This window comes from Lingula anatina, chromosome 10, assembly GCF_051362555.1.
Source record: "Lingula anatina isolate TDL-2025a chromosome 10, LinAna3.0, whole genome shotgun sequence".
NCBI lineage: Eukaryota > Metazoa > Brachiopoda > Lingulata > Lingulida > Lingulidae > Lingula > Lingula anatina.
This window is the reverse complement of record NC_141776.1, coordinates 11154716-11181989: the sequence shown is the minus strand read 5'-3', so window position 1 is coordinate 11181989 and position 27274 is coordinate 11154716. Positions and strand designations below refer to the sequence as shown.

Sequence of the window (27274 nt, the reverse complement as noted above, 5' to 3'; positions counted from 1 at the left end):
TCAATAGCCCCATACGATTTTAAGCACCCATTTGGCTTAAGTAAAGTAACGCAAAAACTTCCATGTTTATGCAAGTGGATTACTCCAAATTTCAAACACCACTGTCTCACGAAAAGGGATTTACGAACAGTGTACGAGCACCGCACGCACAACGCATGGCAAATGTAACCTAGGCTTTAGGTATGTTGTGGAATAAAACCTGCTGCTTACATCATTTTCACCATCCGTTCCTATTTTGGCATAACAAATGCACAGGCACTGTACCTTTCTAGAGTAATTCACAAACAAGCAAAAGACACGTAAAGTTTTAATATTTTATTAATATCTTTTAAATATCAACAATTGTAGCATTTTACTGATCAATCTTCTTAAAAAAACATTAACAAATCTGCATCTTGGCATCCGCATCAGGCTACGTAAAGTAAATTGAACAGATCTTTTGCTGACAAGCTATTAAAACATGCCAATTCCAACATCTTAATACAAATCTCACTGCCAGAACATCATGCAAATATTTGTTATAAAACGAAACAAGAAATATCATTCTGTTTTTCACCTATTTCAGATCCTTTCAGAATCAGAATTCTCCCAAGTCGTTTTGAACCAGTATATATCAGATAATCCGTCTCAAAGAAACTTTGATTGTCAACATACGGTAAAAATTGAAATGCTTCTATATCGCAAGAACTGAGGTTCATTAATCAGTAAAATCTATGTATCAAAGTAAATCTTATACAATGCGATACATTTAAATGTGCATGACAAAGTTTACAAAAAAGAATAAATTCTACCAAGACACACACTTTAGTGTCAAGGGTACAAGTGGGTATGAACTGGGGACACTATACACTGTATTTCATATATATCAATAACATATCATATAGCAAAATAACATAAAACTAAACATAAAATATACAAAACTAAAAATTAAGTCGATTTTGTTTGTAAAAGCTAGGAATAACTTGTTCATTATGCGTGTTCATCATTTGTAAATAATATACTAACATGATTTACATGAGTACATTACACAAGTCTTTCTCTCTTTTTCTCACCCTTACAAATAACTGGCTCCAAAAAACTTGATGTAACACACAAGTCAATATGTCAAATATGTCAAACTTTGATAAAATGCCATTTTCCTACATGCATGTCAAATCAGCAAGTCTGCTTGGGCAGAACAGTCCACATGCACATGAAATTCTTACAAAAATAATACCTATCACAACAAACCCATAATTTTAGTAAACTGCTGCAAAATCAAAATCGCTTTGCATTACATTTTGTAATATTTGTTACATAAAACAATGGCATGCAAGAAGACAGTTAAGTACAAACTGATAACTGGGTATCATTCAAGAGACCAGCTCAAGATCATGAAATTCTGTAGTGATGCGTATACACAAGTTATAAGCACAAAAAATATGTTCTCTCTTCTCATTGTCAGAGAGCATAGCTAAGATTGTCAACAGATGGCATCCACGTATACTACCACCAAATACTTTTTTTCAAGACAATCTAAAACATCATCATGTCATATTACATGAAAATGTCCATCAGGCACAGGATATTCTTCACTAGAGCAGCTATATCTGGAAGATATCTCAACAGACACACTGACGACTGTACAACAGCGCTCTCTATAATCCATCACAAGACTACACCAGTGACACCTATTTTTAAGAGAGCAAACAAAAGTAAGGAACCCTGCATAAAATAGCTCTGGTGCATCTTGAGGCTCCATGATCCAGATGTAGACTTTAATGTCCTTTCTTTGAAGTTATGTTCTGTGTCATATTTGTCCTTCTTTTCTTTATTATTCATGTGAGAATTATGCTCTTCCTCTTGCGCAGATGGTTCTGGAAATAATAGCACAGAAGATGCATATATTAGATGCACATACTCACTGTTTGCACTGCTTTAAGAATAACCAAGCCCTTCGTGGGAGGCAAACTTTTCATTATGTGATGAAATGTCTCTGTATGACCTAAAACCCACCTTGGAGTTGAGTATTAAAATTCAAGACGGGAGTGGTAAAACTGATCTTCTGGGCTGGCCCTGCCCCCACTGTGGACAGCACCTGTACCTGGACCACGTACACTGTCCCTTCATCTAGGTCAGCCAGACTGAGCTCAAAAGTTGCCTGAAAAAGTTTTAAGTTCCTGACATTTACCCGACAGGTACATTTTTATCATAACCTGGTGGAAATAATCTTTGATATCTTAACTGCTTATCAAACTTTAAGTTCTCATCAAGCAATTACTGAAAGGTGTGGGGGGGGGGGGCAAGAAAGAAAGAGAGACAAAGCAACAGACAGAAAGAGGGGGGCAAGAGAAAAAGAGGGAAGAGGGGGAGACAAAGAGAGGGGAGGGGGAAGCAAGAGAGAGAGTGCTTCAATACCTCAAGGTCTTCAGGTATCGACACAGCCACTGTTGCACCAGTCATCGTGGAACTCGACCCCTGACCTTCAGATGACCCTGACCTTTGACCCCAACTGACCTGAAACCCTGTAATGCTATGATATGCATCTTCTGGGGCAGGGGCAGGAAGTTTCCAGGTCAAATGGGCAGTTATGTTGCCGTCTGTGATAATGAAGCTGTGCTGGAGCTCTTTTGGCTTGGGAGGTAGAACAGGTTCTAAAAATTAGAATAATAACAATTACTGCAACATGTCTACCAATAATGCTAGGTAACAGACTGGTTTTTGAATCATAAAACATCATAGCTAAGAATTAAACTCTTTTTACAGAATTAAACTCTTTTTAATCCAAGCTTTACCATGACAAAGAAAAGTTTTTACAAACTGGGGAAAAAAACATTATACTGTGCAACATTTCTGTAGACTTTCCTGTTATTTTCCCCACTTACTTTCAACAATCACTGTCATTGTGCCCGTGGCAACCTGACCCCGATGGTTCTGCGCACTGCAGACATACACCCCGGAGTCCTCTGCTGAGAGGCTCAATATGTGAAGAGCGCCATCTAGTAGCTGTAAATTGTACAAAAGTGTATATTTCCATGTGATTATATAAAACCTTCCATCAATTAAACTGTCCCCTCCTGAAATAAGGATTTGGAAAAATCAGTTTCTGAATAATAGTTCTAAACCATACCAAAAGGCACCATTCACCCTGTAAACTATCTTTTTTTTTTCGGGGCCTTTAGCCCCGCAGCCCACGCCAAGAAGGGGGGGGGGGGTTAGACTTTTCATTAACAGCCTGTCATTCCTAAAAAAACGGACCCCACCCCTTCAAATAACCCTTGATCGGTCCCTGCATTGTATTACAATTTAAGATTGAATTTATTTTTCAACATTTTTTCTTTTTTTTTTTGTCCGACTCTCCTTCTTACCCTGTGATTGGAGGCGGTCAGTTCTTCACCATCTTGCCTACTCCAACTTAAAGCTGGAGCTTCCATCCCGATAACGTTACACCTCAATATGGCAGATGTTCCCTCCATACCTCTCACAGTCTCTGTCTCCATGGTAACCTGAGGAGCTGTGAAGAAAAAAATACAATAATTACTCAGTAAATTTGAGCAAAATGATTCTTATTCCTTTTCATTAATTCAAAATCTGAAAAAAAGTACATTTTGAATGCCCGAAAATAATAAACCTTGAAGGAGTAAAGTTGCAAAATTAATACAGATGTTTCAAACAACAGTTGAACTTCTGACACTAAAAAATTGTAAAATTAAAACTGTGGTTATAACTTCAGTAAATAGTTGATAGTTTTGTCTCCAAATGCACAAAGAACAAAATCTTATGATAAAGGAAAAATTACAGATAATCCCAGGAATAGATTTTTTATTATTAAAAAGTATAAAATGCCTTAGTTGAAAGTTTTTTTACATTAAAAATTAGACCATAGTGTACCTGGTGTTGCCGGGCAGTTGGGGGCTATATCCCCCTTCACTTTCACTGAATGGCAAGATGGGGTGTAAAACCTGGCTGTTGTAACAGTGCTCTGCCTTCCCTCTGCAGAGACACTCCGTACCATCACCTCATAATGGCAACTGTATTCCAGGTCATAGAGAGTAAACAATGTGTCCTGCACAGAAAGGAAACCCAGGAATTTTACAAAAATATATAAATATATTGTTTTTTAAATATCATATATCTGTCGTGAGTCAATTAAAAATTCTTTGAACTCAAGTTTAGTTTGTCATGAAGAACCTTGGCTTGATATATCATTTTTATCAAATTATATCCAGACAAAAAGACATCTGAGAAAGGGACTGAGGTGATTTTTTCACTTACATGTGTTGTAGCACCTTTCTTTATTGCTTCTGTCTGTGGCTCATCTTGACACACAAGCGCCACCCAGTGGACTGTGTACTTCTGCACCAAGACAAAATCTAAATACAAGTAAATTCCTGTCAGATGATTAGACTATTAGCCTTCAAGAGTTAAACCAGCAATGTCTATTTTGAATATTTCGTTTGTTTTCTCGTCAGTGTAAAATGTACTTGACATTTTGTACAATAAATTTTTGAGTCCAATGTAGTTCTTGAATCATGGTGTTAAAGACTAAATGCAATATATCTGTAACTTGGGTATATGCCAGAATGCATGTTTTTGCAAACTAGGTGAAAGTGAAAAATCTTTAAAAGATTAACTTGAAATAAAAAGAGGACCTGTAAATCAAATTGAAGGAGAAAAGACCATGCTGCTATCATAGAAATGAACACAATTCATCTGTGCTACAGCCATGTGTTATCAATAAGCAAAAGTTATGACAAGTTTTTCACAATTAAACTGCATTGTATTGTGCTTTCAGGACCAGAAGACATGTTCAACATTACGTTCATCATCTAGTTGATGATCAAAGAAAATCTCTCAACTAGATTTGACATTTTTTAAAATTAAGTTCTCCATTTATTATTATTGATATTTTTTATCTAATAATTTTTTTTATTCAAATTCAATCTGACCTGCACGGGTTGCAGTGGTAAGCCAGGTGACCTTTGCCCTTAGTTGGCCTTCAGAAAAATACACCTCTGGCACAGTGAGGTTCAGTACTGTAGGGGGCATTGGTAGGTCAAGATAAGCCATGTCAAAGACAGTGGGACGTTCTGAAACTAAAAGAAACAATGGGTATTTTTAATGATTTGACAATTTCTTGATCACCAATGTTTCAGGATTTCAATGGTCTTTAGCCCTTAAATAAAAAATTTAACAAGGAAATAGCATGGCTTTCAAAATAAGGCAAATATGATGACTTTTTAGTCAAAAACTTTTGAAATAGTTTTAAGATCCACGTACTAGTAAATCTACTCAGTGAAATGATGATTAACTAGTAAGAGAGAACTTTCTTCAATGTGACCATACCAAAAGCCAGTAAAACTAAAACCAGCCCAGTAAAATTATGCAAAATTAATGTGTTCATTATTGACAACTGCTTCAAATTTCAGATAGTTGTTTCTAAGACCCTAGCAGTTTGCAGCACCAATAAGCTTAATAGAGCACAGACAAGATGATAAATTAAAGGAACGAACATTTTATTTTCAGGACTTACCAGGTGGTGCTGTAGGTATTGCATAGGTAGTGATATAGAAAGACCTCCTCCGGCTCCTCAGCTTTTTGCGACCATAGCGACATATTGCTTGCACCTGTAGACAAAAGATAAAGAAAAAGGCAGATGTCAAAAAGTAAATCCAATAGCTCTCTTTTTCTCTGGAGGTGACAAGTTCATTGAAGCTATTAAATGCCTTAAATGATGTAGTGACCATGTACAAAATCAAACTGCTATGTATTATATTTCTACAAATTAATATAATATTAGTTATACATTGTACTAATGGCATAACTTCAGCATACATCCACCAATATTATGGTACATGCTGTTATTACAGTTACTGATGTTTTGTACTACCATGTGAAAGATAAGTAGCCAAGGTAAAGGATGGGAAATGCTGGATGGGGAATATTTTCTCATCTCATCTAATACAATTTCTCTGAATAGCACTCTTTGGTCCAATTCTACAACATATCAAAGTTGCTTTGACTTTAAAATTGCAAAAATTACTGTCTTTTAAACCTTGATAAAAGCCACAAAATGGAGAAAAGTGTCTAAAATTATCAGCTACAAAAAGAAATGAATAAATAAATTATACTTTCAAAAGTGTCAGTCTTAACAGTGAGATCATTAAAGGAGTAATCAAGTTTTGACAGAAGTTCTTTTTCGAAATATAAACCATCTCAAACATACCTCAACAAAATATGTGGTGTCTGGTTTGAGATTTTTGATTGTGTAGCTGTTTTGATTCTGGAAATAATGAAAGATGAAAATAATATATAACATTGCTATAAATGAATTTACAGTGCAACTGAATCAATATCCTGTTTACAGAATTCAAATAACTGTAAGCAAAACTGGGGAAGATTTCGGTATAATATAGTTTTCATACAGGATAGATTTAAGGCATAAACAAAATTTATCATTCATTTAATCAATCATATGTTTCCTGGTGATTTTTACATGCAATAGATCCATACTGTGGTTGTGTATGCTACATGGAGGAATTACCCTAATAAATCATGATCTGCTACACTGATTACTTACCCCTGAGACAGACTGCCTGTGTTCTTTCAGAGAAACAAACACAGGGCTTATACTACTGAGTCTCTCACTCCAAAATACCTGAAAGTAAAAAGTTGAATGGCATTAAAAAGGAATGCTTTGGTGACTATGATGTATGATCAATGGAGAAAGCCTGGAGAAGTTCCAACTCCTTTCTGTTCGAGAATGAAGCTATATGTAGTCAGTTGTTGGTACCACAAAAGACACAAGCATTTTTTTTCAAATTTATATTAAAATTCAGAAAAAAAAGATGGCAGTACCCTGTATCTTATAATTGGAAGGTCAGAAGTCAGTGGTGGTAGCCATTTTATTTCAACATCAATTTTCCCATCATGCACTGTGGTACTTCCTTCGGTAAGGTTGACTGGTTGTGAAGGCGGCTGTGGAACTGCAATAAAACAAAGACCTAAAATATTGTTCATGTTGCTAACAGTTAAAATATGTTTATTAATGCAGGTAGCATAGGGTAAAAACATGATTGGCTGCATGGTACAACACTGTTTTTGCTTTTAATTATGAGATTTAAAAATCCATATTTCTTTTCTAAAGTAACTGAGAGAGAATTACAGATTTTAGAAAAAACAAAATTGAATATTACACAAACTGTTGGATCTTGATAATTTTAATAAGAAAATATATTTCTAATCTGATTACAATTTTATAGAATTAAAATCATTCATAGCTTATTCGAGTAATATAACTCTGTTTCACCTCTGCTGAGCCTCAATGCCTTGGACCCGGAACTGAATCCCACACTGCCATTGGTGCTCACCGTGGCAACTCGGAACTCGTACCAGTAACCGAGAATTGCATCGTCTATGTTGGCACTGTACTGAGTGGTCTGTTAGGAAAGGAATATATTGTCACTAATGTATTGTTAATAATTTATACAATGCTTGGTATGGGGAACAGCTTTTGATTATGGGGCATGGGAGAGGAGACTATTTGAACCCACTGCATACATTATCACAGTGACTACGACCAACTTTTTTTATTGGATGCCTGGCACCAGAAATTTCCACATGTGATCTGCTGCACTAATATTCACTGCAACAAGTTAACTTAGATATTTTATTGTATGCAAAAATACTAGATCACAGAAAAACACTTCAGCATATAAATACCCAAATTGAAATATGTTCACATATTAAATGACCTGATAAGAGACAATCAAAATCTTCCAAAATTGAGCAATGTTGCTGATATGACCATTATTTTAACATCTTTATTTGACATCTCTATTTGAGCAATCAAGGATGACAAGAAGTTTTCCCACTTGCACTTGGTGAAAATTTTTGGTAAACATGGAGTTACCTGTTTCACAGTTTCCCACTCAGTCCACAAAGCCTCCTTCCCCTTCTCCCCTGGGTTCTGGCGAGACTGCAGTACGTGGACCAAGGGTACAGAGTACCTCTGCGGGGCGCTGGGCTTCCAGGTTACCACCACCCTGTTGTTCACCGTCAGCTCCTGGATCCTCTTGATGTATGGTCTTGCTGGCAACCCTGAAGTAAAATGTTGTGTCTTTAGCAATAAGAGAAGGGGTAAAGATCTTACCCCTGGAAACCCTGAAGTGAAAAATTTCTGTCTGAAGCAAATGGAGGAAGAAAAAGTGGGTAAAGATCTTAACTTTATGGCAACATGTTTTTTTTTAAATAAATTGTGATAGGTAAATCTATATTTCAATTCAATTCAATTGAGTATATTGTAGTTAAAGGCCTCTGACAATATGCTCCCATGGTTCTTATCAGACATACCTACTGGCAGGGTTAACTGTTAACCATATGATTGTGTACTAGCATCCATGCAACAATCTATTATCTGTCTGTCTGTCTGTTCGTCCCCCCTCACATCCTTCTGCCCTCTCATCATCCATTTAACCACCTATCCATCTACCTATCTCCTTACTATTTTCCTCTCCTTTTGCCTTCTGACAAGTGTGTCCGCAGCCGTTGTCGCAACACTTGTCATCTCTGGCCGGACAACTGGCATCTGTGGTGCATGCCTCCACGCACACGGCTGCGAAACCGACAGCCTCTTCTGCTGGAGGACACAACCCTGGCCTGTTGGTCTTGATGTCGTCCAGAAATAAGCAGGAATTTAGGCAACTTTCATGATCCTTTTGGGGGGTGAGAAGAAATATTTATCATAAAAAGATTATAAAAAGAAATATTTATTCATTTCTATTGACCTATTCAGTACTAGCACATCTTTACAAACTTTAAGGTAAACCTTACTTTTGTATAGTTTTACACAGTACTTTTATAATGATCAAACAATTCTAAAATTATTTTCCTAAAGTAAGAATCTGGCCAGGTGATCTTCTGTGATCAAAATATAAAACTGGCCTTCAAGTGGGCAAACTTGCCATCACAAGACTGCCAGATTGGCAAGGTGAATAAAAGGTAACCTTTTAATCTGATAAGTTCTCATTTTCTAATTTCATCTTGTCCTAAAATCAAATCTAATTTTGCCTTTGACATTCTGATCTGTCAGGACAAACTTGCTTGACCATTTCAGCACAAGTGTACCTATGCTTCATGGGTAAAAATATTTAAATTCAGTCTCTATATAAACGTTGACTGTTTACTTTTGTACCATACTCTTTCTTGTTCATCATACCTGACACCTTACTTTGCAGTCATCTAAACCAGTATGAGTTTGGCCGCATGGTTTCAGACACTTGAAAGAAAAAAATCTTCAATTTAGATATAAAAACCCCTCTAGTATATACACTTGACAACATACTACAAAGATTTAATATTAACAAAATAATTGTCAAAGTCGTGCATCTTTACATTGTTTACTATGACTTCAGAACAAAACAAAATGGCAATATCTAGTAATAAGACTAAAATGATGAATATAATAAATTGCTTGTGTTTTTATCATTTCAGTCATTTCTTTTGAATGTAAACTATTATTTTATATCTGCTTTCTCATATTGCTGAACATCTCAATGGCTGACCTATCAGCAATGTTTTAAAGATCTAAATGATGCTGCTTTCCTACCTGAGAACAGGTGACATTTTCCTGACAACCTGTCAACGTCAAAGCACTGGGGTCCTGAAAAAATAATCAAAACAATCATGAATAAAAGGTATTTGAGTACATTTATCTCCTTTAACTGTTTACCTGTTATTAATAATAATAATAATAATAATACAATGTGATGCAATAAATAGAGGCCTATGGTTAAACCTGAGTTTAAGAGGTTACTGGAAATGGTAGAGGTAAATGTATGCTGATAATAGAGGAAGAGATGGAAGGTGCCTGCAGGGACCCCTTGAAACTCAGGGTGTTACTGGCAGATTACGGACACAATTTAGATGCATCTTAGCTCTATGAAAGATCAGTCAAATATCCTGAAAAAATAACATTTTCAATACATATACCACTAAACTTGAATATAAACTGAATATATTATATTTCTATGAGTTATTCACAATGTTTTTATTGTGAAATATAGATCTCATATGAAGAGTTATTATCCCTTTAAGTATATCAAAAAGAATTTATGGATCTTTACAATGGAAATAACGCCCCAAATTCTGCTCAAATTTTTGCCAATACCAGCTCTCAAAACACTATCAACACAATTTATGCAGCGTATATAAGGAGTTTGTAGTCAGTACAAGTTGCATGCTTCTCCTATTTTATTTTGATGGAAGCAAGACGGGCAAGACTAAACTGTTTATTTCTTTTACTGGTAAGCGGACTCCTAGCAAAACAGAGCACCAGGGATCACACTCAAGTATGATGCCACACCAGAATTCACTTATAAGATAGTTAAAAGTAAGTTTAATTATTCCTCATTTCTCTCATCCTCACCTCCTCCACTTCCTCCCTCTACCCATCCCCCTATGTAATGACTGAGACTTTAGACACCTGACAAAGTGTAAGATTTTCAAATGCTTGGCCATTAAATCTCTGCTTAAAATCTCAGCATATTCCATTCAAATTTCCACCAAGCAAATAAATCAAAATGCTGTGGCAGCCATATTCCTATATACAACCAGAAGCTAAGAAGTAACTGCTCTTATAATATAAATCAACAGTTTGATGCAAGTTGGGAGGTAAACAGTGAGCAGGCCACCAATGTACAGTTCACATCATTGCATCATTCCCTGCATATTTTCACACTCTACTGATGACCATGTCCGACTTTAAGAGCCCATCAAGGCCAGAGTCCTTGAGACAGATTACCTAAAACAACCCACACCTTCAATTTGCTGAAAGTGTGAAGCACCAGAGATACCATCAAGTCAAGAACACTGGACTTGACCTATACAATATAAACACACCACTTCCTTAAATCTCTTCCAAGCTCTGCGAGCTTCAAGCAGTGTTTACATATGCAATTATAGCTCCCTGTCCTAATACTTGACTTAGGTCAGTCAACAAAATGCTTGAAACATACACTGCAGACTCACGGCATATTTATGTTGGCTTATATATTAGCAGGGGTCGAAACAGACGGTCGCCCACTCGCCAATGCGACTTAGAAACGACCCGGGCGACTACCTGTCAGGGGTACTGGTCCGTTTTGGCGACCGCTGGAAAGTGCCGAACATCGTTGCCAAACCCACAGTCTGCGACGTTAAGCACTAGCCCGAGGCAATTGCCCACCTAAAGTGGCACCGGGCTAGTAAAAAAGTTGAAATTTTATAAAGCACTAGCTGTAATTTTGAACCTATTTTAACACTCAGTAAGATTTCAAAAATATGAGTCGCCAGTCTTCTTTGTCCCTGCCTCTAATTTGACGTTTCTAGATAGTATGATATGCCTCTCAGTTGAAAAAACTCACACCTAGCTCAAACTACTGAATATTGATTAGTTGCTATAAATAACTTCACTGTAGTTATAAATAGTAGCAGTCTGTCTGATCAGCGTGCCGGCATCTTTTTATTTGACCAGTTTGTTGTCATGACTACAAATTGCCGTCAATCAAGAAACTGGATCAGACCAGAATTCTTTGGTACTAGCAACAGGTTTTGTCAAAACAACACTGTCTCCGAAGCAAGTGTAATGTATGCGTTATCTCATAGAACATTTAGGTTAGGACCACTTAGCAGACTGAGGGGTGGAGTGTTCTATTTCCTTTTTTGTTTATATTTTTTATTTATAATTTTAATGTCCATGAGTAAATACATGGCAGTTACATAAATATCCTATGAACTATTCTTGACAATGTGGGATAGTTCGGTTTATGCCATGGCTACCCCTCCACACTCTGTCCTGGTAAAGTCCTTGAAAAGTTGTTTTTACAAATATATAACCAAAAGAATTGTTACCAAAAAAATTGTAAGACGTTTGTTTAATTACCCTTACAGCACCTATGTATTTTAAATTAGAAGTGGCATTATATACCGATGTAATTGGAAATAAATTGTCAGAAAAGAGCCATTGTCAATAAAAAGAATAGGAATTTAAAAAAATTTGATTGCATATAAAAAATGGAAAAAAAGATATAATAAAAATATGAAAAGTAAGGGTAACTATATTCAGTATTACAAATTAAAAAAAAAGAATTTTTTCAATATTTAAAGAATTAAATATATTTTTAATTAATTTTACCACCCCATCAACTGGAAATTAACCTGATTGACTTTGTTATTCACTTGCTCTACTTCAATGATAAGGTTTATAAGAAAGTACAGTATGGTACCACAACTCTTTACAGCATCTGCTTAAACTTTTTAAATGAATTATTCAAATTGGGCTAGTGTTTTTTGGTTAGGGCTAGTAAAGTTTGAGAGAAGTTTTTTTCGTTTCGCGTTCAACCCCGGCATTAAAATTAAATTAATTTTTTAAGATTAAAATATGGATATATGTAGAAGTTATATTTATTTCATAATAATTTTTTATATATCCATTTTATTTTTTATATATTATGATGATGATGAGATAGCAGAGGAGGATGTGTACAAACAGTTAAAGGAACTGACTGGAATATGAATGTGTTTAGATAATCATATAGAAATAAAAATGGATGTTAAACATGTATGCGTTTACGTTATATCTAGTAGCTTGAAACTACTAATTTTTAACGTAAAATTTTACGGACCAGTACTTCTTGGTACGGACCAGTACCTCTAAGGTCCACTGGTCCGTATTGGCCAGTCCTGCCCAAATTCTGTTTTGACCCCTGTATTAGCTGAAACTTGTTCTAAGAAGGGTTGGGGTTTAAACTTTTCCCTTTTTCCCCCCATGTTGCATTTTTAAATGATTTATCTAAAAAAACACTTCTGATATCATCCCACCTAATTAATAATGGTTAACATTGCTTAATTCTGATAATCAATTAATTGATAATGTATTTTGCTTAATTCTGACAATACTTATCACAGTTCTTATTTATGGGGAGATTGTGATCGTAAATCCATTACTGTACAGTGCCTTCTTATTCCAATAATTTAGACTTCTAATTTATGGGGAACTTGTGATCATAAATCCATTACTGTACAGTGCTTCCTTAGTCCAATAATTTAGACTTCTAATTTTTGGGGAACTTGTGATCATAAATCCATTACTATACAGTGCTTCTCTCATTCCCATAATTTAGACTAAACAGAGCATTTTATATTTTTGACTTCCAATATCAAAAATCTGGTGAAATTTGTTCTAAAATTACCTTAAAATTTTTATTTTCAGATTTCACATCAATGGCATAAACACAACAGGACAGTTGGATGGGGATGTCATATACAGTGCTCACTCTTACAATAGGAGTTGTCTGGGATAGCCAGTTTTAAACCTTTGCGCAGCAGATGACGTCATACGAGACTAAGATTACATGTGAGATTTTGCGAGAAGTGGGGTTAAAATATTCCATTTCGACTTCACTTGCAGTCGTGCACAAGCCTGTGTTGCAGGGCTGAATGTCCTAAAACTTGGCATTGACATGTTATATAAGAGAGAGCAATGTAATGGTAAACTATTTTTGCTGTGCTGTTGGTTGCAATTCAGCTGTATCGAAGAAGGGAAACCTGAGAAAATACCCATGGATGGTGGACGTGAGTTTCCACTCCTTTCCACACAAGGTTCAGGAATCAAGAAATATGCCATGACATCAGGCATGGTAACCGGCGGTATATTAGTCAAATCAAGAATAAACGTCTGTCCAGTGAGTCCCTTTAAGACTTGCCCACTGCTTGGCAGAGTCCTCCAAGCAAGCTCAGCTTTGCCGGAGTCATCAGCCTCTACTACTGGAAGATTCAACATGTCTGCTGCACGTGCAAGTTCCCTTAGTGTTTCTACTCTATAACTTGAAAAATTGACCAGTCTCTGACTCAAAAATTGAGTTAGTTCTGCTTTTTTCCAACCAGAAAAATCGCCGTCTTTGTTCCGCGTGTTCGCCATATTTTAACCCCCATCTTGAACTGGATCTCGTACAATCTCACACCAAATTTATATGCTGGGCGAGATTTGGTCCTATCCCGGACAACTCCTATTATGAAGTGCCCATACATTTGCCAGGGGTGTTAAATAATGTTAGAAAATCTACCACGAGACCAAACATTCTATCAGTTGTGGGTCTGGGACCCGCTTTCAGCTCCATTTGAATGGAATTAAAAATCAGAGAAAACCATGCATCTGTGGAAAAGTACATGTATACATATGGCTGATGAGCACAGAAAAACAGATTCTTCCCATCTAAAGCTAAGTCTCATTATCACCAAAGAGGCTGATATTAGTAGTACGTGGCAACAAATATCTTCACAAAGTCAAATGTGGTGTCCTAGAAATGTGTGTGCTGGAGCCACTGAAGGAGGTTATATTAAAGTTTCCATCCACTGATTGGCATTGGTTTGTCTTTTTATAATTAATGGGCATTGTCCACTAATCATAAAGAGAAAAGTCACAAGAAATCTATCTCAAAAAGTTTCTCACAAATTTTGATGACATTTTCATGACAGACAGGCTTCCAAAAGGATAAAAAATGAAATTTTAATGTTGACCTAAACCAGGTTCCCTTATATTTTTTAATTCGTTTATCCCTTTTAGTAATTAGTCTTTTCCTTGGGAAAGGTCTGTTTTATATAAAAATTGGGATTTTTGAGTGCTGAATGTCACATCTGTATAGATTTCAACTGAACCGCCTGCTCCGTTACACAGTAAAATCACCTACACACGCAGGGTGCACACAGAAGACCCGCAGGGTGCTTGTAATCCAAAGTCAAGCCTCACATTTAATAGAAGTGAAATTTAAGACTTGTTAAGAACCACCAACTGGGCGACTTTCCTCCTGAATAGAAAGGGCTGGACTCAAAATCTTTTATGTGAGAAGCAAAGGGGATTTGTACTGTCAGTATTATGTGTATGTACAGCATCTATTTCGTAATAGACAAAATCCGAACTGGAAACTCAGTCTTTCACAAATGTGCACCCCCCCTCCCCTATTTTCAAGAAAACAAGGAGAAATTTGCTATCTGTTTATCTACAACTTCTCTTCAACATTTATCCAGATTTTATGAAATTAGACTCGATAACGTTCCTCTCAATGTAGTGTTCAGACCTTAAAAACAGTTGTACTAATATATGCAAACTTATTGCATACTGATACATTATTGATTTTTCCAGATGGTAAAATATGTAAGCAATTATAAATAATTTTAGTCAAGTCAGTGACCTGGACTTTTTAATGAAACATGAAAAGATAACCCCTAGAATCATCTTACTAGTATGTATGTGTGGCATTGGGTTACAATTTTTGATGTTTCTGTGGCCGAAGAAAATTATATCATTTATATTAAAAAAACAAGGCTAACTATTTCAGACCAATTTCTTTTTTATCTAAGTCAATTTTTACGGACTAATCTTAAATTGCAGAAGACCAAATTTTTGCTCCTAAAGTTTACATAATTTTTTTCCACTTTTCTTTCATGAAACCGTCCCCAGCAAAGGAATCAAGGGAAGTGGTAAGCTCTCCCTTCACACGTTTTTCTGTTCTTTATCATCAAAGTTCACTTAATTTGAAATGGCCCCTTCGCCTCAGAGGCATAAAGCACAGGAAACTGCAGGGCATGCCCAGGCGACCCCACAAGTTTACAGAGTCAACCCTTGCCATTGTGTTCAATGCTTTCTTTGTCCAAACAAGGCCTTCTCCCCCTCAACATTAGTACAAGTTACACAATGTGCTTCCTCTTAGCGCTGACAATGCCACCGTGCTTGAATGTCACACGGAATGCTCTCTCATTGCATGTGCGTGTGTGGGCGAGGAGAGGAAGAATGTATGTATTTTTGTGTGTCAGAAGTTGTGTGTGTGTGTGTGTGTGTGTGTGTGTGTGTGTGTGTGGTAGAGTGTGTGTGGAGACGGAGAGATTTGAAAAATCCTAAATAAAGCATTCACTGAATGTAAAAAAATGTTTAGTGGTCATGAAAAATAAAATCCTCAGAAAACCTGTTTTTTTCTTTTTTTTTCAGATTTACACCTACTCGAATCAAATCAAATGAAAGCAGTTTCCAAACTCCAAAATTTTGTGATTATAACTCTAGAGCTATAGCATCCACAATATATCCCCACTCCTTAATATAAGCCAATGTTAATTGTATAGTGGTCCAGTGTGGGGATTATCTCCACAGAGAAAAGGGAAGGGCACTGCTCTATGTGTTTACTGTTGGTGTACAGTGTGTTTTGAAAGGCATTGAGAAAGGGAACCCCATTCAGGGTTATACGGTAATTACTTGACATTTTCAGATTCCCTTCTTTCTCTTACATTGTATGTGTAAACAGTAATTCAAGATTTATCATTTCATTTTCAGACCTACACAAGAATGTACTTTCTCACACTTTTCAAAACATTTTAATTAATAGCGATGTGTTACTTACATTACTTATTTTAAGGGAAAATTATATATTGGTGTTCAAATTTTTAGAGTAATGATGTTTTTACCAGTGTTGAAGCGTTGGCTAATTATAAAGCCTTGAGTTACTGTAGGTCTGATACATCACATGTATCAACCTTTGAAAGAAATGAGGACAGATTGGGGGGGGGGGGCATATTGCAACTTATTGAAGTCTATAAAATATCTCACTGATGGCTGTAAAAAGGAAAACACTCTTCATCTTTTTAGTCCACCCCCCACCCATTTTCTGTTGACAACCCAGGCCCTCACCTTTTCTTCCCCACTTCTCTATTTTGGCTCTAATTCCCTCTCCTTGTTGTCCCCCTCTCTCTACCTCCCACCAACTCTCTCCTTTTCTGTTTCCCACTGTTCTTTACTCTCTTTTTTTTTCTCTTCACAGCTGCAAATGATCAATCAAGAAGCTCTGCGGGAGAATTAAATGTAGATCCCAACAAAAATCTCATCTTTCTAATTGCTTAACCCCTTTGTTTAGAAAACATTTCTTCTCACACATTAAAATAGTTTGGCAAAAGGAGTACATGTTCACTGATATGGTGTGCTATGGTAAATACTTACTGGAAATTTTTGAAGTATTTTGTATTTTTTTTCCTTCTATTTTTCTTTTCAAACATTTAGCATTTGAAGACATAGCAACAGATAAACCAACTTTTCAATCTGCATTTTTTTAATTAATTTGTCTCTTATTATTTTTAATGTAATCAATCTTCTAAAATATCATTCTTTTTCATAACAATGTAAAAAGGTGTACTGTGTTGTTTTTTTTTCTTTTTTTTTTCAAATTTATCCAATGTTTTGATTTTCTAAAAACATCAAGCATTTATTTTCTTTTAAACGCATAAAAAATCCAGTCTATAGGTCTCTAATAAACAGTGTACTTTTTGTGAAAAAGTAAACTTTAAATTAAAAGGTGTAAAATTTGCTTGTCTCCATTTTCTGAATATAAACTTCAATTTGCCTGGGGGCTGGTATTTTATTTATATTTCCCCAGTAGTTCTCTCTGACACCTGATCATACATGACTTTTCATGTCCAGACAACACGTCAGAGCAAGAATAAAGAAACATGAGACACGCTATGTCAGACCTCTAATTTGTCTGTCAGAATTCTAGCGAATGTTACACTTTGTCTATTGTACTGCTATGTCCAATAGTGGCAATTTTCGATAATTGTCTGAATTGGGATTTGCCTGGTTTAAAAAAAAATTGAATTTTTAAAACCCCCTAAAAGGAAACCCAACACTTGCTGTGTCAAACATGTAATTTGCCTGTCAAGTAAGCTGTCAGGATGTCTCTGTTGCAGGTTTAAACTAGATGTTGCCTAGAAGGCTTCCATTATTGGGCCTTTTGTATACACACAGCAACAAAGGGGATGGCCTCAAGAAAGACACTACGGTCGGTCCCATTCTACTTTGTTTTAAGTGAAACTGCTTATGAGCAATTCCAGATCAGAAAACTGACAAGTCTTTTGCAAGTGAATGTCCCTGTACAAGCTGGGAACATTTCATTAAAGAGTATTTTTTTTGTGATTATTGGGGAAGATGGAACCTGTAAATTTCTTGTAGACCTTTGTGTTTTCTAAGAGCTAGGGCTCATTTTATGATAAAACTTTAGAAAGTACAGCTTTCAGCTACAAACTGCTATTTTAACAAAGATATAATAGACCAATAGAGTATAAACATACATGGGACACTGGTGACAATGAAACATGTATACATTGATATACCCGTGTGTGTGCGTGCGTGCGTGCGTGCGTGCGTGTGTGTGTGTGTGTGTGTGTGATCTAGAAAAGATAAAATACATTCTTGAAAGTGGATTCAAAGGTAAAGAATAGACGAGTTCTAAAACAGCCCCTACTCAATGAGCTGTCAAATTAACTTACATATTTTTTAAGAAGTGAATGTTTGCAATCAATCATCCCATACCTATGGATAGCCTCGATAGTCTCATCACAGTTTTTTGTAAAAAAACAGTGCTAGTCGCAGCCATCCGCTGTTCCTATTGGTACAAGTTACCAACTTCAGCATAATTGTCCACTTTCACAAATTCCTTCAAGTCATTTCTATACCATGCATTCTTTAATTTACAAGTTAACAACTTAATTGGGTATTTGATGGCATTTCTAACTCTACAGAATGAACATAAGAATAGCCATACCTATTTGTTTGAATTTTATTACTTCATGTTATCATGCTCTGCATTGGAAACCAATTGTTTTAGTCATAATTATCATTTTTATTCTACTTTTATTCTAACTAAGGACATTTTGGATATGACATTTTTTATGGCTATATCCTTATTTATAAAGATACTTTAAAAAAAACACTTAAAGAAACCCTGTCAAAAAGCTTCTATGGAAGTCTTTTTTTTTTTTTTCTCCATTCACCACATTTTTTTATTCCAAGGATTACACTTTAAGATACACTGTCTGTGGACCCTTATTTATAAAAAGACTAATAAAATAATGATAAAACGCTTGGATAGCATAGTTCTACATCACTATTTAAAGGGATAATAACTCTTCGTATGAGATCTATATTTCACAATAAAAACATTGTGAATAACTCATAGAAATATAATATATTCTGTTTTACCACAAAAATGGCAATTATAGCTATTATTCTGATATCTGAGCTTGTCTTTAGACCACGTGACCTCCACTGATGGCTATATTCTGTTAAAATCTCTTAAGAGATTTTAACAAAAAACCAAACTTTAAAGAAAAAAACCAGGGACAAACTTTGAATGTAAAAATGGATTCATTAATCATTGGTAAGTATGGGAAAATTGTTGTTTACTCCAGGAAAATTCATTTTTTGGCCGAAACGAAGAGTTATTATCCCTTTAATAATATTCCAATTTCAAGAACTGAACTAAGTTTGGCTATTTATGCATCAGTAAATTCAATTCCATCTATGAATTGAGAGTGACAAAAAATATTGCAAATGGTGCCTTGACTCATGAGTATTGGTCCTCCCTTACCCTAAAAGTTTAACAAAGCATACTGGTCCAGCATTTCTCTCTCTCTCTCTCTCTCTCACTAACACACACATCGTTAAACAAACAGGCAACATATAGGGTCAACGTTGTCAAATGATTGCACTAATATAGTGTAAATACCTGTATTTACATGGCCTCTATGTACTGGCTCTTACACTTATAATTTTTAATTATTCCTCTGAATTTAGGAGCTAGTTCTATATACTAAAAATAACTACTAAGCACACAGCATCGTCTGGAGACGAGTAAATAGTGCTAACGTATAATATTGGATCTCTATACTGCAGATTCCGTCGAAGTTAGGCTAGATATAAACTCACGTGTGTCCCCGCGGATCTCTCTTCAAGCTCGCTTAGACACCTCGCCTTACATCTCGCTTCCCTTAAAACGCTGTCCTCAGGATTAACATATCTCCCTTCATTGACACTTCCCAGTATCAAAAACACTTGTAACAGGCCGCTAACGAGCGACATTTTTGTAGAAAGCTCGTGATTTTCGGTAATGCATCTTCCCTAAGCTTCGCTGTCGTCCATGAAACTGACAAGCTTACCAAGTCTATAAATAGTAACGGTATTTTGATTGGTCCATAAATTGGACTCTTCCAAATGCGGGAGGCAAAGGTCTTCGTGTTACTATCAATTTGCCTGGGGACGAAAAACACTTTTTGAGTCGTAAATTTTAATTTCAAGAGGGACAAGAAAACGAAGGGAGATGGGGGGGGGGGGGGGGGGGGGGGTGCAGAACCCCCACCCCCCATCGAAATCCGCCACTGGTTTTGCCGCCTGGGGATCTCAAATGCATTACATGGTGAAGTTTATCGAGGCCGGTTAAAACTGTCGAAAATGTTTTGTTCTTTGTTCATCTATATTTTTTTCACTTAAAATGGAATATTCTTGACCCAAAAGTCTGTTTACTGAACCAATGCGCACATAGACCCTATTTCACTATACATTCCTTCAATCTATCAAAAATAAAGAAGTAAGTAATGTAGAAACGATAGGCCTACTCAGCAAATGCACATCTTGTAAAAATTAACACAGAAAGGCAGATAAAGGGTTCTCTTGTTTTTAAAGAATTTGAGAGAAGCAGAACATTTGTAAATAATAAAATATAGCATAAATGTACTTCGCAAGTGAGATGTGCGTCGCAAGCAATGAAGGAGCAAGTGTCCTTTGCGTGTTGAGTACGGCGCACACTCTCACAGCTAACGAACAAATCAAAAGCACGGCAGGAGTGCGTCGCACGTCATCCCCACGCCAAGAGTATAGAAGACGTGCTCACGACGCACGCTCGTGTCTCGGCAATGTAGCGTCGAATGTGCAACGTGCACAACAATTTTCAAAAATGTCGAATTTTGCTCACTTCAGATTCCGATATGCCTCCAAAAGGAGAGGAAAGAAGCTTAGAGAGCAGAAAAAAAGGGAGGAGGAAGATGAAAGAAGGGGAGAACAGGAGGCAAAACGGACACAAGTAGCAAGACAAACACACAAGTAGCAAGACAAAAATGAGTACAATTTCCACGGCCATCGCACCTTGCAATCCCTGCTTGAAAGGACATCTCACGTGGCCCTGCGACTCGCAAGGCAGACTTACGCCTTTCCATTGCAACCTTTCCTCTACGATTTCCACGGATTCTACTGCCTAACCCAAAATTCGCAGGGCACGTACATGTACATGTATGATCCTGAAATTCGTGTGTCCGGTTGTGACCAAGGCTTAACGCATTGCGTTAGGGGTGACACACTTTTTTGGGGGAGGAGGGGGGAGTAAAGGGAGTACAGTATTACATTGTAAGTTGGGCCTAAGCAAATGTCCTTCTAAATTTTTCAGCTTTCATAATATATTATAATTGTTCAAAAGTATAGTTTTTATAATGACATTATTATTGTCATTTTCATCTACCCTTAGGATGCATACGCTACACTGAATAAAGCTATTATTATTATACGTGTATAAAAAGGCAGTTTATTCTAAAAAAAAAAAATTGGACAATAATAATAAAAGACCCGTCTTCATAAAATTTGTTACAATGTCTCTCCATTTTAAAGTGGGCTGGTGTAAAATCGTTATTAAAGAAGAGTTTCTAGTGTACCTTTCTGATTCAGACTGATTGAATGTTCGGCAATGTAACTTGGTGTGTTTACAAGCTTTTAAAACAACGAAGAAGATTTTAAAGGGATAACATACGAGATTTAATTTCACAATAAACAGTAAACAACTCATTTTACCACCATAACAGTGGTTATCGCAATTATTTTGGAATCTTTGCTTGCCACTAGAAAGTGGACCTTCATAGATGAGCATACCTCCATAATAATTTCAAAGAGATTATTACAAAAGAAATTTTTTTGAGAAAAAAATCATGGACTAACTTTGAATGTCGGAATGGATTTATTCAACCATTGGTAAGCAATGGAAAATTTCTTTTACTCCAGGAAAACCCGTCTTTTTACCAAAACGACAATTCTCATCCATTTAAATAAACATTTATTTTATCTTGACTTTTAGTTGAGGAAGCGACACATTTAACCAGTAGATGACCCTTGTGAATCGCTTTTGGAGTTTCTATACCGTACGATACCTCAAATGTCTTCCACGCATATTGACGGCCAGACTATTTGTTTTTAAAAGTTATATCCTGCAACTAATTACAGCACAAACAAGAGTGATCTAGTTTCAAAAAGCCTGAACTCTTGTGACTGCGATGTTATTGAAATATTAAACAGGTAGTTTAACGATCTATGTAAAGTTCTCTGCACATTTCTAAAACTGATCACCAGCAAATATTACTTTTCGCTGTTAGTTAAATTCGTTCACTTTCATGAAAGCTCGTGTGACGTAACTGTGCACGTTAATCGATAGGACGCTCTTTCAAAGTGTTTCCCCGTTTACTTAGTTTATCAGCCCTTGTGAATGCGATCAAACGTGATCGAATATGGTTCGCTGTTTCAGAGGTACTAGATATATCGTGCGCCTTTGTTTAACTCTGGCAATTAACTCTGTTCAGTTAACTCTGGATATTTCACAGTTTGTACCTTTTTATGTCCCTTTGAGAGGTTAACATATTTCAGGCGTACAGGAAGCAGGTTTTAAGTCTGGGGCTTTATACTTTCAAAATTAATTAGTTAATTAATTAACAGGCCAAGGGGTGTGGCGATAACAAATATAAATAAATAAAGAAATAAAGAAATAAATAAAGAAATAAACAGAAACATTTGTATGAACTTGGTGCACTTAGATTCGATGTTTTATATTGCTTTCTGTTTAAATAATTCAGTTAAGAATAGCTGGCCAGATATTAGGGCGGACATGCATGTCATCCTGTACATTAATATCGACACGCAAGTACTTCTTTAAAAGGGTGGGCCGGGCTTTATCAATTTTTGAGTCTAAAGGTGGAAAGATGAGTGACTTAATTATGCAAGATATGTACATACATACATGTAGAGAACGAAAAAAACAGACACATATGTGACGACGTTATTAGCTTGTCTTCTTCATGTTACGCGAGGTAGCAAATACAACTCAGTTATAGACTTTCTTATAATTTATTAACTACTTTCCAGTTGTTACATGTGCCGCTTCCTTTATTCCTACTTCTACCTCATTCAATCTCTAGCGGCTTTCTCCTCCGTTTACATTATGCACAGTTGTATAAATATCATGAGAGCATGTCAATCAACTAAAGTTGCTCTACAAAACATCCCCCGCTCTTATTCGCTGCATGCTGTCACTTACTAACATTTCACATACAGTATGCATTATAGACAAATAGTAAGGTGCCGTTGCTAGGTAACAGAGACAGCATTTGTTTTTGGATTTATTTTGTACTTAATGTATCTAGCAATTTCAAAGTAAATGATGTCCAAAAACCCACTTTACCCACTTTATTGACTCGGATTAACGCTTCTCAGTCATTGATCTTCCTTGGTACATATGGTTTAATATACACTATCAGGCAACATGTACAACCAAAAATTGTCTAGAAGGTAACAATGATAATTGTCAAAATGTTTTCATGAATGGTGTCTCAAATTGAAATGGTAATCACTTATCTGATACCAGCCAAATACCACTTGTCTGATACAGGTGATTCGATATGCAATTAATAGCCTTCATACAGTGTTGTGCATATATACAAGTCGCTCTTTTGGAACAAAAAATTGACTTAGGAATAATCCCACTGTTACTGTTCAGTTGATACAGACGATTCATGCCAACACTATTGCTCGTCTGTAACAGGCAGTTCACACTGGAATAAATGCTTCTACTCATCATACCACCAATAGATCAGCTACGCTCAGCTGAGATTTAGTTGAAGCCAACGGGGCGAATCTTCATCTCTGTCGTCTTCAAGGAATGGGAGTGACCCCTGAAGCCATGCCAGTTGACGCCCTGTGCGGTTGCGCCGTGGTGACCTAGAAAGTACATGCCATTCAAATTGGAAGAATGGCACGAGGCATACCACCAAGCTCCCTTGTACATCTGTGCGCAGTTATTTGCATGTTGGTCGTTATCTCTGTCCTTGGTGGTAAAATCTCGTCCGTTGTGCCAATCCAACGAATCGCCTTGAGAAGAAAAGGGAATAAGCGCAATAATAATAATAATTTATTAAGATTGCAACCCAGTGAATTGAAGTTGTACATAAAATGATAAGAACATCTCAATAATAAAAATAATTCATATGTTTGAATAAAATCAAGTTGAAAGCCTGCTACTTGAACTTTTAAAATCACTGTACATAGGATAAAAGACTACTTTTCACTATTGGGAATATAACAGACTTTTAAATCTTGAAAGATTTAAAATGGTACTGATTTAGACAGACTGGTAGACTGATTATGATTGTGTCAGTGTATATTAACACAGGGAAATCCACAGAAGGACCTTGCCTCTAGAGTAGAATGGGATATTTTGCTTTACTGACAACATAAATATCAATGTATTAATAGCTTTATTGATAATTATCGGAAAATAGAATATTGATAATTAGTCCTGTTTCACTGTAATTATTCCTTATAGCCTATATCATTAATCGATCAGCCATCAAGCTTAGTGTTTATTTTATACTTATTTGCTAATAAAATCTGCAGAAAGTACCAGCGTTTCCTGAGTAGGTTCCAATGGTCAAACGATAATTTGTGTCCTCTGCCGAGATGGCAAAGTTGTCATAGTGTGCGTATGACCAGACACCGTCCGCGTCCTCCATATCCACACGCAGCTCATAGCTGTCTTGTTCAATTAGATGGTGGATCTTGTCGTTGCCTGGAAAGACAAAAGGCACACGTTTAAAATTTTTCATCAGTTTGGTAGATGATGGAGATCAATAGGTCTTTTTCTCACGTTACAAGTGACAAGTTTTACTAAGTTTAATTTGTGACAAAAGGCGTATTGATTTCTACCAAGAGACGAAAATGTCGGTCTAGTTGTTTCTTCCGACAAAGAAGGTTGGTCTTTCATAGGCGTTGATTGGTGTGTTTGTATATGTCGCATTTAATACATTTCTTCATAAATTTTGATAAAATATTAGAGAAAAATTGGAATCCAGAAGTACATGTACAATTTTATACCTTTTTCGCCTTGGATTTGCCTCTCAAGTTCAAAAACAGTTTTGACTGATCGCAATATTCATCGTTTTAATTTTCTAATTTTTATTTTTTCATTTTGCCAGGCGAGTTCTGAGAATTGACTTAGTTTAAATAACAAACAAATTTAATTTTCAATTGACAAATCCACCCTCTATACTATACTTTTGTTAAAATTTTTATTATTCTACCTAGCCAATGTTCTCCGTCCAAATTTCCAAAGCCAACCTTATAATCCTGCCAGTCCCTGTAGAAATCCTCGGAACCGTCCATACGCTTCTGAAACAGCTGCAAAAATACATGAAGCATACATAATATGAAAATCGACGAGAAACGTTTATAATTTTTTAATATATATACTTTATTTTTTTTTTTAAATCAGATAGTTATTTTTTAATAACCCCTTTTGCTAAGAAAACCACACACATACTTCAGTACAGGCGCACAAACACACACACACACACACACACACACACACACACACAGAGTGACATATTAACCTTCACCCATGGATTTCTCACATGACCACAAGCATCCATAAACAGAGCCTTACAGTACGGCTAATGTATATGCATACGAAATGGCAAATGTTAAAATTCTCATGTACAGAATAATAAAAAAAAACATGCCGTCCATCCTCCTCCGTCAGTAGTCATGTCACAGTAGACTTCAAAGGAAGCCGAGTTGTCTGCCAGTGTAATCATGTATACTCCACTACTAGCCACACCTCTCGTATAAAGCTCTGCGCAGTCCCTTCCTCCTGAAAATGATATCACTATTCCATAGCTCACACACGAGACTAAGTTCGTTTTGTTTATAATATATAGGGAAATTAAAAGTTAGCAATGCCACTTAGAGATTTCACTTTTTTTTTTTATTTTCAGGCAATTGCATGCTCCGGCGTGGTCTAGATAGTCTGACGGTCATGGAACTAGTTAAATACAATTATACATATGTACAAGTACATGCATATCACTATACAGCTGTATATATCATTGTTTCTTTGTTTCTATCAGTCCTGATTGTTCAAGTCCACGGCCATTTTCAGTAAATGTTTTATTTTAATTTCGATTCATTTAAATAATCCGCCCCTTTTCGGCCATCAACGTTGCTAAAAATTAAGGAAAACGAGGCTACAGATAACAATTTTCCATCGGATTTTTATACCATTTACTTTGATGATGTAGGAACAATGCTGAAATATTTTGAAAAATCCGTCCGCTACTTCAATGGCAAGTTTTATATAGGATTCTGGTCCAAAATCATTATGCGAAACCACTTACATTATACCATTGCTGTCACAAAAACGGAAAGAAAAGAAAAGAAAATTCAAATAAAAAGGGTAGTCGATAAACAATATAAAACGTGTAAAGAGTAAAAACCTTACCGTTGGTAAAGTTGACGAAGACTGAAGTCGAATTCACTCCATAAGGTCTTGAGTTTGCTGACGTCATTCTCAGTGTGTAGACTGAACTCCTATTTAAATTCGTCACAAGTGTCGTCACGTGATCACGGTGTCCCGGGTCTGCCATGATCATTTTTGTTTCGTAGGCACTGTCGTTTGCGGTGCGTTCTTTAATATCTAGGGTAATGATTTGGTCAAAACCGCCATTGTTTCCTGCTACCCACGTGACCACTGCGGAATGCAGGACTGTCGTGTTCACAGACACAATCATTGGTGCATGTGGCGGACCTGAGGAGAAATGGTAATGCTCAAAAAATTAACTGTACACTTTTTATGAAAAAAAATAGGTTTCACGTTGCTTCCAGTATAAAGACGTGAAACATAAATCGAAAGAAGTATACATAACAAGAGGTGTTTTGTAACCGTGGCTATATACGGATCACTTTTTTCGGATTCAGGGGCGTTTTTCGGTCAATTGCGAGTACTCCGTCTGGGTATGTAATTGAAATGATACACTGTCACATTGTTCTGGCTTATATCGCTAGGGTGACAGAGTATTTCCTCAAACAAATCGTACATAGTTTCCTAAGAGACCAAACTTGAAACTGAACCGCGACCAAGGGCTGCTACTCCTCCCCCCCTCCCACTCCATTTCCAATATACAATGACATCCTCACGTCTTTGAACTCCCATCAACAAGTCAGTCATGTGATCAAAGTCCTTTGATGATACAATGTAGCTGCAACCGCCACGCATGCTTCATTATTAAAAAAACACGTTAAGTCTCTTTAAATACGATTTACTTATTTATTCACCAGGTTCTGGGTATACTTACACGTACATTA

General features: G+C 36.3%; 2 protein-coding genes across 3 annotated transcripts; both read right to left on the bottom strand.

Annotated features, from left to right (window-relative positions):
- Nucleotides 1–300: 300 nt before the first annotated feature.
- On the bottom strand, nt 301–19993 carry LOC106151804 (anosmin-1). 2 transcript variants are annotated; one of them, XM_086997361.1, is made up of 18 exons: nt 19760–19993; nt 9587–9640; nt 9197–9256; nt 8471–8693; nt 7892–8079; nt 7289–7418; nt 6838–6965; nt 6560–6637; nt 6206–6262; nt 5513–5606; nt 4929–5075; nt 4255–4352; nt 3871–4045; nt 3348–3493; nt 2865–2985; nt 2398–2633; nt 1996–2140; nt 301–1856 (listed from the first exon to the last, which is right to left on the bottom strand). In XM_086997361.1, exons 1-18 carry the CDS (start codon nt 19910–19912, stop codon nt 1648–1650), a joined length of 2442 nt encoding a protein of 813 aa, XP_086853487.1. In that variant the 5' UTR covers nt 19913–19993; the 3' UTR covers nt 301–1647. The 2 variants fall into 2 exon arrangements, with proteins under 2 accessions (XP_086853487.1, XP_013380671.2); XM_013525217.2 differs by having other exon boundaries at nt 8483–8693.
- A 2905-nt stretch (nt 19994–22898) lies between these two features.
- On the bottom strand, nt 22899–25689 carry LOC106151799 (ficolin-1-like). Its single transcript, XM_024077863.2, has 4 exons — nt 25654–25689; nt 25216–25312; nt 24540–24704; nt 22899–24007 (listed from the first exon to the last, which is right to left on the bottom strand). The coding sequence occupies exons 1-4, from the start codon at nt 25678–25680 to the stop codon at nt 23751–23753; spliced, it is 546 nt and encodes a 181-aa protein (XP_023933631.1). The 5' UTR covers nt 25681–25689; the 3' UTR covers nt 22899–23750.
- Nucleotides 25690–27274: the final 1585 nt, after the last annotated feature.